General features: G+C 35.9%; 1 protein-coding gene across 1 annotated transcript in view; it reads left to right on the forward strand.

The window, feature by feature from the left end:
* The window catches only part of LOTGIDRAFT_111500 (hypothetical protein), a gene marked incomplete at both ends in the record, with an annotated part of 74,848 nt that overhangs the window by 50,489 nt on the left and 8,751 nt on the right, over positions 1-15,608 (forward strand). Inside the window, one exon of the mRNA XM_009048949.1 lies at positions 11,659-11,853. Within this exon, the coding sequence (XP_009047197.1) occupies positions 11,659-11,853 (195 nt within the window). The remainder of the gene's footprint in view (positions 1-11,658; positions 11,854-15,608) is intronic.

Raw genomic sequence — 15,608 nt, forward strand, 5'->3', positions numbered from 1 at the left:
CTATTCTTCTGTTCTATTCTTTGTCCACCAACTACTGCTAGGTCTAAACGCTCATGATTTCCTTGATTGCCCAACATTTTAGAAAAGTCTCTTCTAATAATAACTGTACCAGCTGCATTGTCTATCAAAACATTTCCATACAGGATTCTACCATTTGCTGATCTGAAACGAGCTCTAACAATAGGCATAAAACTGGCTTTATCTAAGACTGACATACAACTAGCTGAAGGAGGATCAAAGTGAAATAATTGATGATGCGTTCTTGTGCAACCATTAATATCACATTTCTTCTTAGATCTGCAAAATCTAGCAATATGATTCTTGGTTAAACATGAAAAGCATAGTCTATTGTTCTTGGCGGTTTCAGTTCTCTCTTCAATGCTCAATTCCTTAAACCTCTTACAATCTGGCACCTTATGATCACCATTACATATTGGACAGTTAATTGTAAATTGCCTGTTAGCTGAATGAACTGGTCTTGATCCTGTAAATTTCCTCAGATCAGGTCATGAAAGATCACCAAAGTCAGGGTCAAACATCGTTTTTATGCGTTTTCTTACAAAATTGCTAATATTTGTTATAGTTGGCTCTTGTCCTTTGTCTCGAATATCTGTAACCATATTCTGCCATTTGGTAATCATGTTATCAGGAAGTTTTCTTATGATCGTCCTAAGGGTTTCCTTTGCGTTTACATCAGATTTATAGTTTATCATTTTAAGAGTTGCAATACAATTAAGAATATCTAATGAAAAGTCTCTCAAACTGTTTCGGTCGTTGGAAATTTTACCACCTTTAGTAAATTTTAAGATGTGAGCTCTGGCTATTGAACTACGTTGACCAAATTCTTCCTTCAATGTCTTCAAAGCTGTGGGATACATGGTGCCTTGAGATCCCATACCATTTATGACACGTGCAGCATCGCCTGTTAGGTGCATACGTAACTGAACCATCCTTAAATTGTCCGAAAGATGAGGCTTATCATGGATTTGCAATTTAAAACGTTCTATGAAATCACAATATTTTAACGGACTACCATCAAATTTTATCAGTTCTATAGTAGGAATGTCTTTACTGGATTCCAATTTAAATAGGGCTTCTGCAACACTCATATCTTGCGTTGATCTGGAAAGATCTCTTTAAATTCTACCAATTTATCAACCCATTCATCTATAGCTGGAGTTGAATTATCTTCATTTAGGGGATTCTCTTCTAAGACTGAAGCTGACCATGATGGCGAACGGTTTGGTGGCGGTGTAGATACTCGTGGTTGTAAGTTACTTTCAACATTCACTTGTTCGGCTGTTGGTTGATGTACAACTATTTCAGTAATAACCTCAATACTGGAATGTTGTTCCGTAGATGAGATATTACGAGGTGAATCTGTAGACGGCTGGTCTTGGTTTTCTCTGTTACCAGTACCATAATTAGCTATATAATTATCTAACTCTTCTTCAATGTCGAAGATGCTACTTGTCAATTCATCTTCCCATTGGTCTAATTTAGATGTATCCGTAGAATAGTTATAAAGTTCACCATGTACGTCTCTAACAGTGGTGAAGTCACTCTTGATTCCATCTAATTCTCTCTGCAGTCTCCGGGGGTTTTCATTTCTCTGAATTGCATCTCTGATTCGATTAGACGAGCGTGTTATTCTAGATCGTATAACTTTCCTCCTCTGTTTTAATGCTACATGTCTCTCCTCTATCTCTGGGTTTGTGGCTTTATCTCTTTCTCTTACATGTATATCAGCTGTTATCTCTGTTATGGCATCCTCTCCAGAACCAGACATATTTCTCCTTTGATTAACTCTGATGACCAGGGACCAAAGCTGAACTAAAATCTATTCCTACTCTCTTCAGAAATTTTGGACTGGATCCCAATCAACGAGTGTCGAGCGGAAATTCTAACAAGAACTCCTAATCAAGGAATAGGCATCTATTTAACAGATTTATTCTCAAGTTAAGTAGTTACAATGGTTGTTACAATTGTTGTTCTGAAAGTATAAATTTACAATAATAAGGGTTTGTACATAAAGAGATGTAAAGAAAACATATTAAACATGTATGGGAGATAACCACTTGAAAATTATAGTTACTTCCCTTATTTGCACATTCTCGAAAAACTCCTGTGCACAGTAAACTCTTATTTGCACTCACCAGAAATATTTGGAACAGCATGTATAACATTTATGGGGAAAGGCCATTTACAAGCAATAAACATACTATTTTAGCACAAAACTAATAATTGAGTCTTATTTGACTATATGCCTCTGCGTTATCGCTTACATATCATTTTTGATAACACGCGTTGATTGAACAATGCAAATCGTCAGCTCTTAAAAGTGCTCTTGAAACATAATTGTACCTGAAGAGTAGATCACTCGGCGTTAAATATATCTAATTCTCGGAGAGGATACAGAAAGAAGACTTTCTCTTACAAAATCAGAAACTAAAATGGCTGATGAGAAAAATTGGGGAGAACTTCCTATTTCTGCCTCTGGGAGAATTAATTGTAATATTACTAACATTATACGAAACGAATATACAAATATATTATACATTTACTAATGAAACATTTCAAACCACTTTATACAATCAAGATTATGAGAACTGTTATTGTCGCCTAATTGACTAATTTTGATTTCGAGGGGGTGTCGCTTTTCAGTCAAAACTGAAAGGTTGTGGGTGGGACTTACTTGTGGTCACATATTGACGGTGATTGCTTAGTAAAGGTGGTCGCATGAGCAGGAGTCATTGTACATACCAAATTTGGTGAAATTAGGATAATAACTAAGAGAGTTGGGAATGAGCATGTGAACTAAACAAATTGGATATTTCCATCATATTCAGAATTTCAATTTACATATACATATCAAGTTTTATGAAATTTGGATAAGAAATAAGACAGTTGATAATTTGATTTTATAGGTTATGATTATTGAAATTACTGCTATAACCCATTCAATGGCGTTTTACAAACACAAATATTCCTACATTATAGTCAATATCTATACTCACATAGAGTTCTTATTAAGTTCTTCTAAAAAGATGCGTTTTTTTAACTGTCTCTTAAACAAATCAACAGATTTACAGGTTCCATAACTGTGGTCCTGCTACACAAAAGACAAGTAGAAGATCTTGTACAATACGGATTAATATCTAGATTTAAGAGATCCAATAGATATTTTGGAGCCAAATTAAACATTTGTACACCATCAGAAGGAGTTAGTATTGGGCTCTGACAGGTATTGGTAGAATATGTAGCATTAATGTTTAGGTAGCGGTGCATGATTTAAGTGATATAATCTTATAAAAATCCAGATGTTGATTGAAGGAAATACCCACAACCTTTATGACTTCTGAGCAATTTACACTCATACCTCCAACTTTTATTTCTTATCATAATATAACATTATTTTTGCGATGTTTCCCCCCTTGATCTATAGATTTAAATTTTAGTTAAGTTTTTTATGAATTACTTTCTTACGTTAGTACTTGGTTTATTTATCTGTGTGCCCGCAGCATAAGTCGGTCGTGGGCTAGAACTTGGTAAGTTCGGCTCTGTATGCCAAATCTATATAAGTTACAACACTCTGCCCATAGATGTTACCATCTACAGGTCATTTAGGATGTTCTGGCAAGTCGACTCATTGTGTAAATAGATCCCAAAGCTGGTCTGGTTTTAGGTGATCTGTTTCAGAAACTTCAACATTGTGCTCTTACAATGAACGTGTTCCAAATTTCGTATAAGGTATTAGAACACTCTCAAAAGCAATGGCACAGGCATCAGAATTTTTCTTACATTGAGGAGAATTCAAAAGCACAGCAAATCATCAGGTCAGCAGACAACAATCCAACTCGCTGAGCGCTGCCATAAATTCATTAGTTGGAAATGTTTGTTTTCAATACAAAAAACATGTTATATTTGAGCTTATTCTCTTAAACACCTCTTGAGATCAATATCTAGCATCTTGAATGAAATCCTGGACTTCTGATGAACATTGACAGAGGCAACAGACATTGTTGTCTGATGCATTAGAAACTACAAGAGTTGTAGACAAGCCTGCACAGCTCAGTTTTATCTAGTTCTTATAGTGTTCTGTGACTGTTTTAATGCCAGTCAATCCCTCCTGCTACATAATATGTAATATATTCATATTATGAATATCTCATAATCTAATTATTGTAAACACTTGAAATTTTGGACATTTTTTAACATTGTACACCTCAACACTCATAATTTTTGAAGTGGGCGTGGCACATCTGGGTTATATTTACCTTTGTAGCAGATTTGCTTAAGTACGTCACTCATGTCAGTGATATTTACATGGTATTCCCTTGCTGGCTATTTTTAGACTTGGTCGAACTTAGTCTTAGACTGTGCATGGTATGTTACGTGGCAGAGCCTCGCATTCATAGTTGTGATGAATCCTTATCCAATGGGAGCCGATGTTTGGCACGTGCAGGTGCAAAATCAGATTGTATAAAAGCTCTTCTGTAGTGTTTGTTAGTCGGTTGGTAAGTGATCTCCGAAAGGTGTATGGGAGTTTCTTGACTCCGCTCATGGACTTCTAGGAATAACTTGCTGTGGACTGGCTATGCCTGATAGGGAGTTCTAAGAACTCCGCTCTATTTGCAACTCACGGAACCTTGTTTGGGTGTAGGGTTTTGTTTTGTAGATGTTTTGTATGTGAATATGTTTATGTTGGTTTAATAATAAAACGTCTTGTGTAATCTTCTCTCTCTGTAACGTACGCAGGTGGGATTGAGTTGTGAGGGAGCAGCATTCATGGGTTGGGAAATCATGAGCTAAAAAGACATGTTCAGTTTTCACATCCTCAAACCTTAGAACAGGCAATTGGCGTCGCTATAGAGTACGAGGCGTTTGAGGGTCCGGTTGATCGTAATGGAAAGCCATATTTTGAAAATGATAGGAATGTTAACACTAGTTATGTACCATATAATCCTCGAGGTAGCAGAAGTGATGGGCAAAGATTTTATCGCAATAATGTTGTTTGTTATTACTGTTCGGAACAAGGTCATATCAAAGTAGACTGTCCTAGATGGAAGGTTGTGCAAGAAACCAGGGAAGCTTTAAACCGGTAAGGACTGACACTTTGGCAGCCACGTCAGTCCTCGTTGAAAAAGAGCAGCAATTTGGAAAAATTGAAACTGAAATTTCGTTGAAATTGTATGGTAACGAGGTTAGCAAACATACTCTTGGTGTTAGTGTCGACAATGTTAGTAATATTAGGGATAAAAAGGAAATTATTAATAAAAGTGCTAATCAAGAGACAGATGCTAGTGAGGATATAAAAAAGGAGGAATGTGGGAATGATGTTGAAATTGGGCATAAGAATGAAATGCAAACTGTTATAGTAGAACGCCCATATGTCTATATGCTGAAGTAGATATACCCCAGTACAAAAGTATCTCAATGTTAGTGGACACAGGTTCAACCTTTTCACTCTTTTCTTTTGTCGATTATCTCAAGCTTCCTAACCGTCCACTTTTGTACGATACCAACGCAGTTCTAAGCACTGCGGATGGACGCCCTCTATGGCCTGAAGGAATGCTTCGTTTGGAATTTGATGTTGCAAACAAGAGTTTTAGACACGATTTCCTAGTTATTGGTGTGCTAGGTATAGATTTTATTCTGAAGCATAAATATAATATTGATGTAACGGAGATGGCTCTGGTGCATGGTCAAGAACGCATTCCATTAACTCCACAAACTACAGTTCCAACTTGTGCATTTGTTAGGCTCGCTAAAACTGTCAGGATACCTGCTATGTCTGAAAAGATTGTTCAGGGTATTGCTAGTGAAGATGTAGATGTAGGTGCAGTTGCTATGTTGTTGGAACCAGAAGAAACATTGGTTAATAGGAAGTTGCTTTTGGCAAAATCGTTAGTTAATGGGAATAATATTAATATGTGTATTCTTAACATGAATAATAAGCCTGTTGAACTTCCTGTTGATAGAGTGATAGGTAGGGTAGAGACAGTAACGGAATTAGATAATATACATAGTGGTATCAAATCTCCGTCCGAAACTGTACCCGAACATTTACAATTCTTGGTTAAAGAGGCATCTGGCAATTTAAATAGTGAAGAAGTCAAGAAGCTTGAGAAGTTAATCATTGAGTTTGAGGATATTTTTATGGACTCTGATGGTCAGTTAGGTAAGACTAATTTGACAGAGCATATCATTGACACTGGGGATGCTCGTCCTATCAAGTTGCCTCCTAGAAAAGTTCCAACTCCAGTTCGGAAAAGGAGATACACAACATGTTGGTAAATGGCATTGTAACTAAAAGTGACAGCCCTTGGAGTAGTCCTATTTGTCTGGTTAAGAAAAAGGATGGAAGTCATAGATTTTGTGTTGATTTTAGAAAGCTTAACGAGGTCACGTGCAAAGATTCCTACCCTTTACCTCAAATAAGTCAAATTTTAGGAGGAGCTAAATACTTTAGTACATTAGACTTGGCTAGTGGTTATTGGAAAGTTAAACTGTCTGACGACGTTATTGAAAAGACTGCCTTCACTACACATTGTGGATTGTATCAGATTAAAGTTATGCCATTTGGTCTTACAAATGCGCCAGCTACTTTTCAAAGATTGATGGAACTGGTTTTGAAAGGTCTTCAGTGGAAGCAATGTTTATGTTATATCGATGATATTATCATATTTGGTTGTGAATTTGAAGCTGCACTTGCAAACTTAAAGTTGGTTTTCGTTAGATTACGTGATGCTAATTTAAAACTTAAACCCAGTAAATGTAGGTTATTTCAGACTCAAGTAACGTTTTTAGGGCATGTCGTGTCTGCTTCTGGTATTGAATGCGACCCGGAAAAAATAAAATCTGTCAGTAAGTGGCCTGAGCCCGAAAATTTAAAGGATGTGAAAAGTTTTCTTGGGCTGTCAGGGTATTATAGGAAATTTATCGAAGATTATGCTTCTATCGCTAGTCCTTTAGTAAATTTAACTAGAAAGGATGTGAAGTTTGATTGGGGTAATAAATGTAAATCTGCTTTTGGAGAACTAAGGAGAAAATTGACTTCTCCACCTATACTAACATTCCCAAACGAAACTGGTCTGTTTATTCTTGACACGGATGCTAGTGGTAAAGCGTTAGGTGCGGTCCTTTCTCAAGTACAAGATGGAGCAGAGAGAGTTGTCGCATATGCCAGTAAGACATTGAATCGGTCTCAAGGCAACTACTGCGTAACAAAGCGTGAACTTTTGGCAATTGTCACATTCATGAAGTATTTTCATTATTATCTTTAAGGTCGTAAGTGTTTGGTTCATACTGATCATGCTTCTCTAAAGTGGTTGCAGAATTTTAAAAATCCTGAGGGTATGCTAGCCAGATGGTTGACAACGTTGCAAACTTATAACTTTGAAATTGAATTACGTAAGGGTAAAATGCATGGAAATGCTGACGCACTCTCTCGTCTCCCAACTAATAAGTGCTCTAATAACTTCTGCACCGATTGTTCTGAAATAGTCCCAGATGGTGATTCAATAGGATTGACTGAGGAACTGGAAAGGGCAGGTTTAAGCCGGCCGCTCGACCAGTTTTCCGATCAAGCAAATGTGTCTAGGACAGTCGTCAATACATTAATAAGCGATCAAAATGTACCTCATGATTCTAATTGGCTTCCTACTTATAATGTTCTTGAGATCCAGGATATGCAAAGGAATGATCCTGGAATTGGTGTCATTTATAAAAGTCTTGTAGAATCTGGAGTTCGACCAGATAAATCGAAAGTGAAATCTTTTCAACACGAAGCTCGACTGCTTTGGTCTCAATGGGATGATTTAGTAATGAGGTCGAATATATTGTATCGAAAAGCTGTTAATGATCTTGATGAAGAATTTTTACAACTCGTTGCTCCTCAGGAGATCCGGGATAATCTTTTTACGGAATTACATGTTAACAAAATTGCAGGTCATTTTGGTCGGGATAGAACCCTTCATACCATTAAACGTAGATTTTACTGGCCTGGGATGACAGCTTCAATTAAAAGATGGTGCGAAACTTGTGATTTATGTGCACGATGTAAACCCGGTCCGGGAATAGGAAAGTCACCCCTTAAGCAATTTCAATATGGTGCGGCCATGCAGTGTATTGCCATTGACATCTTTGGTCCGTTACCGTTCACTGATGATGGAAATGAGTATGTTATGGTCGTAGGAGACTATTATACCAAATGGGTGGAAGCTTTTGCCTTAGTCAATCATACTGCTCTTACTGTCGCGGACAAATTGGTCACCGAGGTCATTTGTAGATTTGGATGCCCTGCACAAATCCATACTGACCAGGGTATGGAGTTCGAGTATGCTTTATTTACAGAAATATGTCGGAAACTGGACATTGACAAGACTCGTACTACTCCATACCATCCTCAGTCAGATGGCTTAGTTGAACGGTTCAATCGAACTTTGAAACAGATGCTTAAAATTTTCTGCAGTGAGCACCAGAGTAATTGGGATGATTACCTTCCATATCTGTTGATGGCATATCGTGGGACAGTCCATAATTCCACTGGTTGCTCACCTAATTTACTGATGTTAGGTCGTGAATTGTCTTGTCCGGTTGATTGAATGTTTGGGCTACCACCAGATTATAGTGAAGTTTGCACAATAGGATATTCAGAATGGCTGCAATCTGCTATGAATGCTTCCTTTTATTTCGTTTTTGATAATTTGGGGAGTGCAGCTAGAAGACAGAAAAAGGGTTATGATAAGGATTTGAGATGTAAATCGTTTGAAGTAGGAAAGTGCTAATACAAAATTATCTTTGGGATGGACTGGTCCGTACTTAGTTGTCAATAGGAAAAATGACTTGATATATGTGGTACAGAAGTCTGAGATGAGCCCTCCAGTTTCGGTACATGTTAACCATTTAAAGAAATGTGTAGGTAATGAAACTCCCAGGAACTGGCTTGATCCGGGCGAAGAGTCTTCATATGATGAAAGTCTTGAGCTTGAATCCGAATTTGAGGATTCTTGCAGCAGTTCGGATGAGTCTGAAACCTGCGTGGTAACCAGAACTGGCAGACGTGTACGTAAAAAAATTCCCTTCTCTCCAAAAAATTAGTTGGGAAAATATGTAGGCTGTTACATATTATTAGGCTAGGTGTACTAATGATTTCTTACTTTCAGAAATGGATTTACAACTTAAAGTGGACCGTGCAGACTTAAGGGAATTTCAAAATTCTTTAAGGGAAGAGTTCCCTGATGATGGTCTACGATGTAGAGTTGTTGGGTGCATGTAATGAATAAAAGCCGATTCATGAAACATTGGAGGACTTACCATACCAGATGTGTTGTCAAATTTACCTGCTGTATTTGCAACTGGAGTTTTAACAATAAACCTAAAGTAAAGCGGCATATGAAAACTCACCATGATAAGTTGGGGGGTGGTTTTTCCTCAGAGGAGGTGGTGAATACCAAATACATCGATCCCATTGATGTAAAGTAAAGCGGCATATGAAAACTCACCATGATAAGTTGGGGGTGGTTTTTCCTCAGAGGAGGTGGTGAATACCAAATCCATCGATCCCATTGATGTGTTGCCGCCTTTAAAATACGGTGCTGCGAAACCCAGACAGATGAATCAGTCTTCTGGTTTAGTTGCGTCTTCCTCCATGTCAAGAACGGAGTATGACTTCACCTTGACAGTGTGGGAAGATGGAAAAGTGATGTTACAGAAGCCTGGTGATGATACAATAACCGCACCAGGTGATGAGATCGACCAGCTTGACTGGGATTTTGTATAATATAATTTTGTTTGTGATGTAAAATATTTTATGTATTATTGTTCTCGCCCACTTTTGTTGAGAGCGGGCTCGACTTTGGCAAGGGGGGAGTGTAGCGGATTTGCTTAAGTACGTCACTCATGTCAGTGATATTTACATGGTATTCTCTTGCTGGCTATTTTTAGACTTGGTCGAACTTGATTTACATGGCCGGGCTTTACCATTTAGACTGTGCATGGTATGTTACGTGGCAGAGCCTCGCATTTATAGTTGTGATGAATCCTTATCCAATGGGAGCAGATATTTGGCACGTGCAAGTGCAAAATCAGAGTGTATAAAAGCTCTTCTGTAGCGTTTGTTAGTCGGTCAGTCGGAGCGTTGCACATGGTAAGTGATCTCCGAAAGGTGTATGGGAGTTTCTTGACTCCGCTCATGGACTTCTAGTAATAACTTGCTGTGGACTGGCTATGCCTGATAGGGAGTTCTAAGAACTCCGCTCTATTTGCAACTCACGGAACCTTGTTTGGGTGTAGGGTTTTGTTTTGTAGATGTTTTGTATGTGAATATGTTTATGTTATAAAACGTCTTGTGTAATCTTCTTCTCTTATTTTCTCACATTTCACAGTATTCTGAACCTGGAACGTACGCAGGTGGGATTGAGTTGTGCGGGAGCAGCGCCGCCCCTTTCCCTACTGCTACACCTTTACCTGAAATATTTGCAATTGTTACCCTTAATATTTTGTATGAAATTAGTTCTTTACTTTGCACAATTTGTGATAAAGTAACAATTGGTTGCACTCTTTACTTCAAAAAAGGGAACTTTAACATAAATGACCTTGTGTACCTTGGCATGTCATGTCATATCTCTTTTATTTGACCTAAGTTGACCTTTTGACCAGAACAAAGGTTATTGTGCTTGACGAGATCTATTCAGACATATATTCATTTTTGTTGTACGATGTTTACTGCCAGTTTTACAGCTATTTAAAAATTGATATTTTAATACCAAATATTAACACTGTTTAATACCGAATGTTGTAAAATTTGTGCATCTTGTCACTACAGAATCTCACTATGACTTTATAATTCAACCTTTCGCTGCTGTTTCAGGTTCTTCGAACGCACTTCTTTGTTTTGCAAACGACTATTTTGTTTTTGCAGTGCATTCATCAAACACACTGCTTTGTCTTGCAAAAGACTATTTTTTTTTTTTTACCTTTGCATGTTTTCTAAGAAGGAAACATGCTACAGACTGTCTGTTGCTGTTTTCTAGTCAAAATATTGGACAATTATTTGTTAAATGTAAATTGGCACCATTTTGACCAACCGGAAATGAGCGGTGGATTATGACTCTTTTTTAATTATCAGCTTTGATACTGATCTGAATTTGCTCAAAATTTTTTGTTTATTACTTCGCGTTAATGACTACAAGAATCGACAATTTTGACTTTTGTTGTCGACTTTTTGAGCTCCAATTTTTGAGTTTTTTAACCTGAAAACTTACAGAGGAATAGACATTTTTATTGCGAACAAAAACTAACTTTCGATATTTCGATATCACTTCAGGTTATGACACTATTTGCTTGTAAAATATAAAATTTAACTTCCTGAATTTTTAAGGTATTTCAAAAATTCTTTTACAAATGGTCTTACAAAAACCTTCTAATCATAAAATCCTACCCGGAAGTAACAGAGTAGCCGCCATATTGATATGTCAAACTTTAGTAAAATTCAAAATGGGGCCTCAGCTTTTCATTAAAATTATTTTTTTTAACACTTTTCCATACAGATATGTATACTTATCTAAATGAAATTAAAAGAGTGGCTATGAAGTTTTCTTATATCTGAAAATTTTTTCTTGAAACTGAAATATATGTTATCTTTGTACATTCTAGTGTTGGTCAAAGACAACTTGTTTGCTTAGCCAGAACTCTTTTAAGAAAGACCAAAATATTAGTGTTAGACGAAGCTACCGCAGCAGTTGATATGGAAACTGATGATCTTATCCAACAAACTATTAGACGAGAATTTAAAGAGAGCACTGTGTTAAGTATTGCTCATAGACTCAATACTGTAATGGATTATGATAAGTAAGTGTATTTACATATTTGACACATATTAACCGATTTCGAGTTGACCTCGAAAGTGTATTGTTATCATTAACTTTTTAGTAAATATTATTTTTTCGTTCATATTGTTGTCAGAGGACATAGCAAAAACTGTAATAGTGACAACATTTATGGTGCCAGCCATATCATACTGCAGAATTCAAATATTCAAATATATTTCTAGACATCAGACTAGTGGTGTAGTGGAAAAATCCTGATGGCTTGATTTTCCTGTGCATTTTTTGGGTGTATTTTATTCTTACTTTTTGTACTGAATTTTGGTCAAAATTTCTGTGTTTACAAATTCCAAATCGTATAGATGCAAAATTGAAAAACATAAAAAAATCGTAGAAGTTTAATGTAGTTTACACTTTAATCTGATTGTTCTCAGATTTGTTGTGAAGTTGAAAAGTACTGGGGCCCTCCAGAAGCCCCTTTCTTTGAATTCCGACTTGGCATAACTTGCTGTCAAAGTTTTTTCAGACAGGCCAAATTCTGAAGGCTAATAACTTCTGCACCTGACCTTCGGCAACCGTCATCTTTTACAGAAATATCTGCTTTCTCTAAATTTCAAAAGACACCTAGATTTGTTTTTTTGATCAATTACCTTTGGTTATATTGAGCTCTGAAAATGGGTAATCTGCACAATTTTGTATATTCAAAGTGATATTATTCCAATGTGCTTGTCATTAGATTTCTAACAATTTCTTTACTTTAGTTGTCAGCCTTAAACTTTCTGAAATAAGCATTATTGAAAATTTATGATTTTAATATTCATGTGGACTTTTGAGTTCTAATCAACTAAGCGAGAAACTTCACACTGAATTATAATGTTCTAATTCACAGCTTTAAATAAAAATATAAATTATTTGGCATGCAAAAAGGATTTAAAAAGATTATGTAACCAGGTCAGCATATCATAGGGGGTTAATGTGAAAATAGGTGATTTTAATATTGATGCAGACCCTTGTTGTGAGTTCTAATATACTTAGTGGAAATTTAGAACATCACCAATGTAAATAAATATAAACCCTGTTTAACACAGATCGATCAGCTTTCGAGCTAGTTTACATTCTCAGCATTTATATTTACTAAAATATGAATGGGAATAGACTGTCATTGTTTGGAAATGTTTCCAACTGTAAAAATATCTTTAATAGATCATTTCAAACAGCGAGGTTTGGAATTTTAGGGTTGTCCACTAGGTGTGAAATTAACACTGTTTGACTTTATAACCTGTTTCACAATCTTCTTAACTCTATAATTCTCTTCTAAAAATTTGGGGAAATGTCCATTTGAGAGTAAATTTTATCACGAGTTACTCTCAGAGAGTTCGTGCAAGAAACTTTCAAGTGCTCTTCCACCTGAGAGACAAATTGCATCAGCTTGCAGGTCGCAGATTTGGATGCAAGTTGCATGACATCTTACCAGTTTGCTTGTCAACTTCCGATTCAAAAATGTTGTTGTCAATGAAAAGGAGTATTGCCTCAGCAATTGTTATAATAAATGGAAGGAAGAAACAGAAAATAAAGGTTGCAAAAGGTTAGGGCATGGATTGAGTGAGGAGAGACATTAGGACATTTGTAGTGCATCGGCTAAGATCTTCCACTCAGCACTTTTTTTTTCTGCTTGTCTCGGAACTCAGTAGACTGAACATCCTAAAGCTCAGAAAGAGTTTCATATTCTGTGATGAGGCATTCAATCTCCTCATGTGTCCAGTACGTTTCGACATATTTTAAGTGGTATGATAAATAAATTGATAAAAAGCTGATAGTTCTCGCAGGCATAGAACACAGTTCCATTCTTCGAGAGTACTCTCAAACAGAAATTTGAATTGAAACAGTTTCTAGCCAACCCCTTTCCACTAGACAGAAAATCACTTGCCCTATTTCTATTGACAGTTGAATTTGGATCCCCTTCCACTTGAGGGAAAATCGCACACTATAAAACTCTCAAGTGGACATCCGGCTTAAGTTAATTAGAACTTACACAACAGTCTAACCCTCTATGAACTGCTGATCTGACATGTTACATAATCTTTTATAATGTATATTATTTAATATATATATATTATATATATCTAAAGCTGTAAAAAAAAGTACATTATGAATCTGTTCAAATTTTTCCGTTAAGGTAATAAGAACTCAGTCTAGCGTTCATTCACCTAAATCAAAAAGTTTGAGGTTGACAATTAAAATAAAAAGATTGTGGTAGAAAGCTTATTACTACATTATTAGTTCATTATAATAACATCAAATTAAATCGGTGAAAAAGTTCATGTTATACAGGAAATCGTGCAAAGACAAAGTAGAAATTAAAAAAAGGGCTTCTAGAAGACCTTGAATTTTGTCTTACATTTTAAAGCAAGTTTGAGAACAATTCAATGAATCAGTAGTCTGAATTGAATTTTAGAGATTTTTTGCATTTTTGAACATGGCAGCTAAACGGTTAGAAATTGGCAAAAAGGTAAAAAAATGAAGATATTGATGATTTTCTTGAATTACAACTTTTCAATTTTTTTATAATTTTCAGGCTTGTTTTAGAAAATGGTTTTTATAATCATAATTGATAATTTTTTCGACTCGAAAGCCGTAATAAAATATTATGCATGAACAAAATTTTGTGAAATATTTAAAAAAACTACTATTATTTAATCAAGCTTGTAAGGAGTTAAAAAGATTATGTAACAAGTCATGGAGTCAAAGGGTGATAATTTCACTCAAACCTTTGTAGTTCTGTTTAGGACAATTGTTGTACCAAGAATGAGGAAGTTCATAGAAACTCCTACGTTAAGCACTGGCAGAGTGTAAACTAAGCAAAAGAAAGTAATTTTGCAAGAGTAAATACATTTAAATCTTAAACCTGAAAATAAAAAGCATGTACCTTATTAACCTAGAAGGTTTATTTTTTCGAAGTCTTTTGCAATTTGTTACACTTGCAAAGTTCCATTCTGTGCCACGTGTGGCTCTAGTTATTGTTGGGATTCTATATTGTAAATGAAAAGCAGCTACAATATCAGCAATTTTGTCATTGTTGGCATTGCTCCAAGAGACCACAAAATTACACATTAAATTTATTTCCAGTTTGTATAACTCAAAACTCATCCATAAATTATCTTGAAAGAACTTCCGAACTGACTGCAATTGGCTGGAAATTTTATAGTTTTCAGACTATGCTGGCAGATTTGTAATTCCACAACATTTGTACCATCAATATCTTCATTTTGTATGCAAAAATCTTAACCGTTTGATGCACAATAAATATAATGGTTGCAGACTTTTTTTTATCCAACTTGTTTTAAGATGTTTGTTGGAAAAATATCTAAATCCTGTAGTGGCCCTTTTTTTCATGTCATGTTTTTAATGCTATAAATTGGCATGCACGGTTTGTTATGCAATCGATTATTTTTTTATATTGTCGTTGCCCCTGTCCGTCGGTCAACATTTCTTGTGAGCACTATAGAGAATGGTTTTTGAGTTATTGCCCTTGACTTTGTTAAAAGGCTTCGAAATTTGTAAAAAAAAGTTCGTGAGCAGGATTGAAGCTACAGTTCTCAACCGATACTGATGAAACTTGGTGTGATCATTGGAATTGATAAGATCTCGGACAAATTCTAACTTGACACATTTTCGATGAACGGTTTTTGAGTTTTTGCCCTTGAATTTGTTAAACGCGTCGAAATTTGTTAAAAATAGTTCGTGAGCAGGATTGAAGCTACAGTTTCAACCGATTCTGAT

This window comes from Lottia gigantea, assembly GCF_000327385.1.
Source record: "Lottia gigantea unplaced genomic scaffold LOTGIsca_13, whole genome shotgun sequence".
NCBI lineage: Eukaryota > Metazoa > Mollusca > Gastropoda > Lottiidae > Lottia > Lottia gigantea.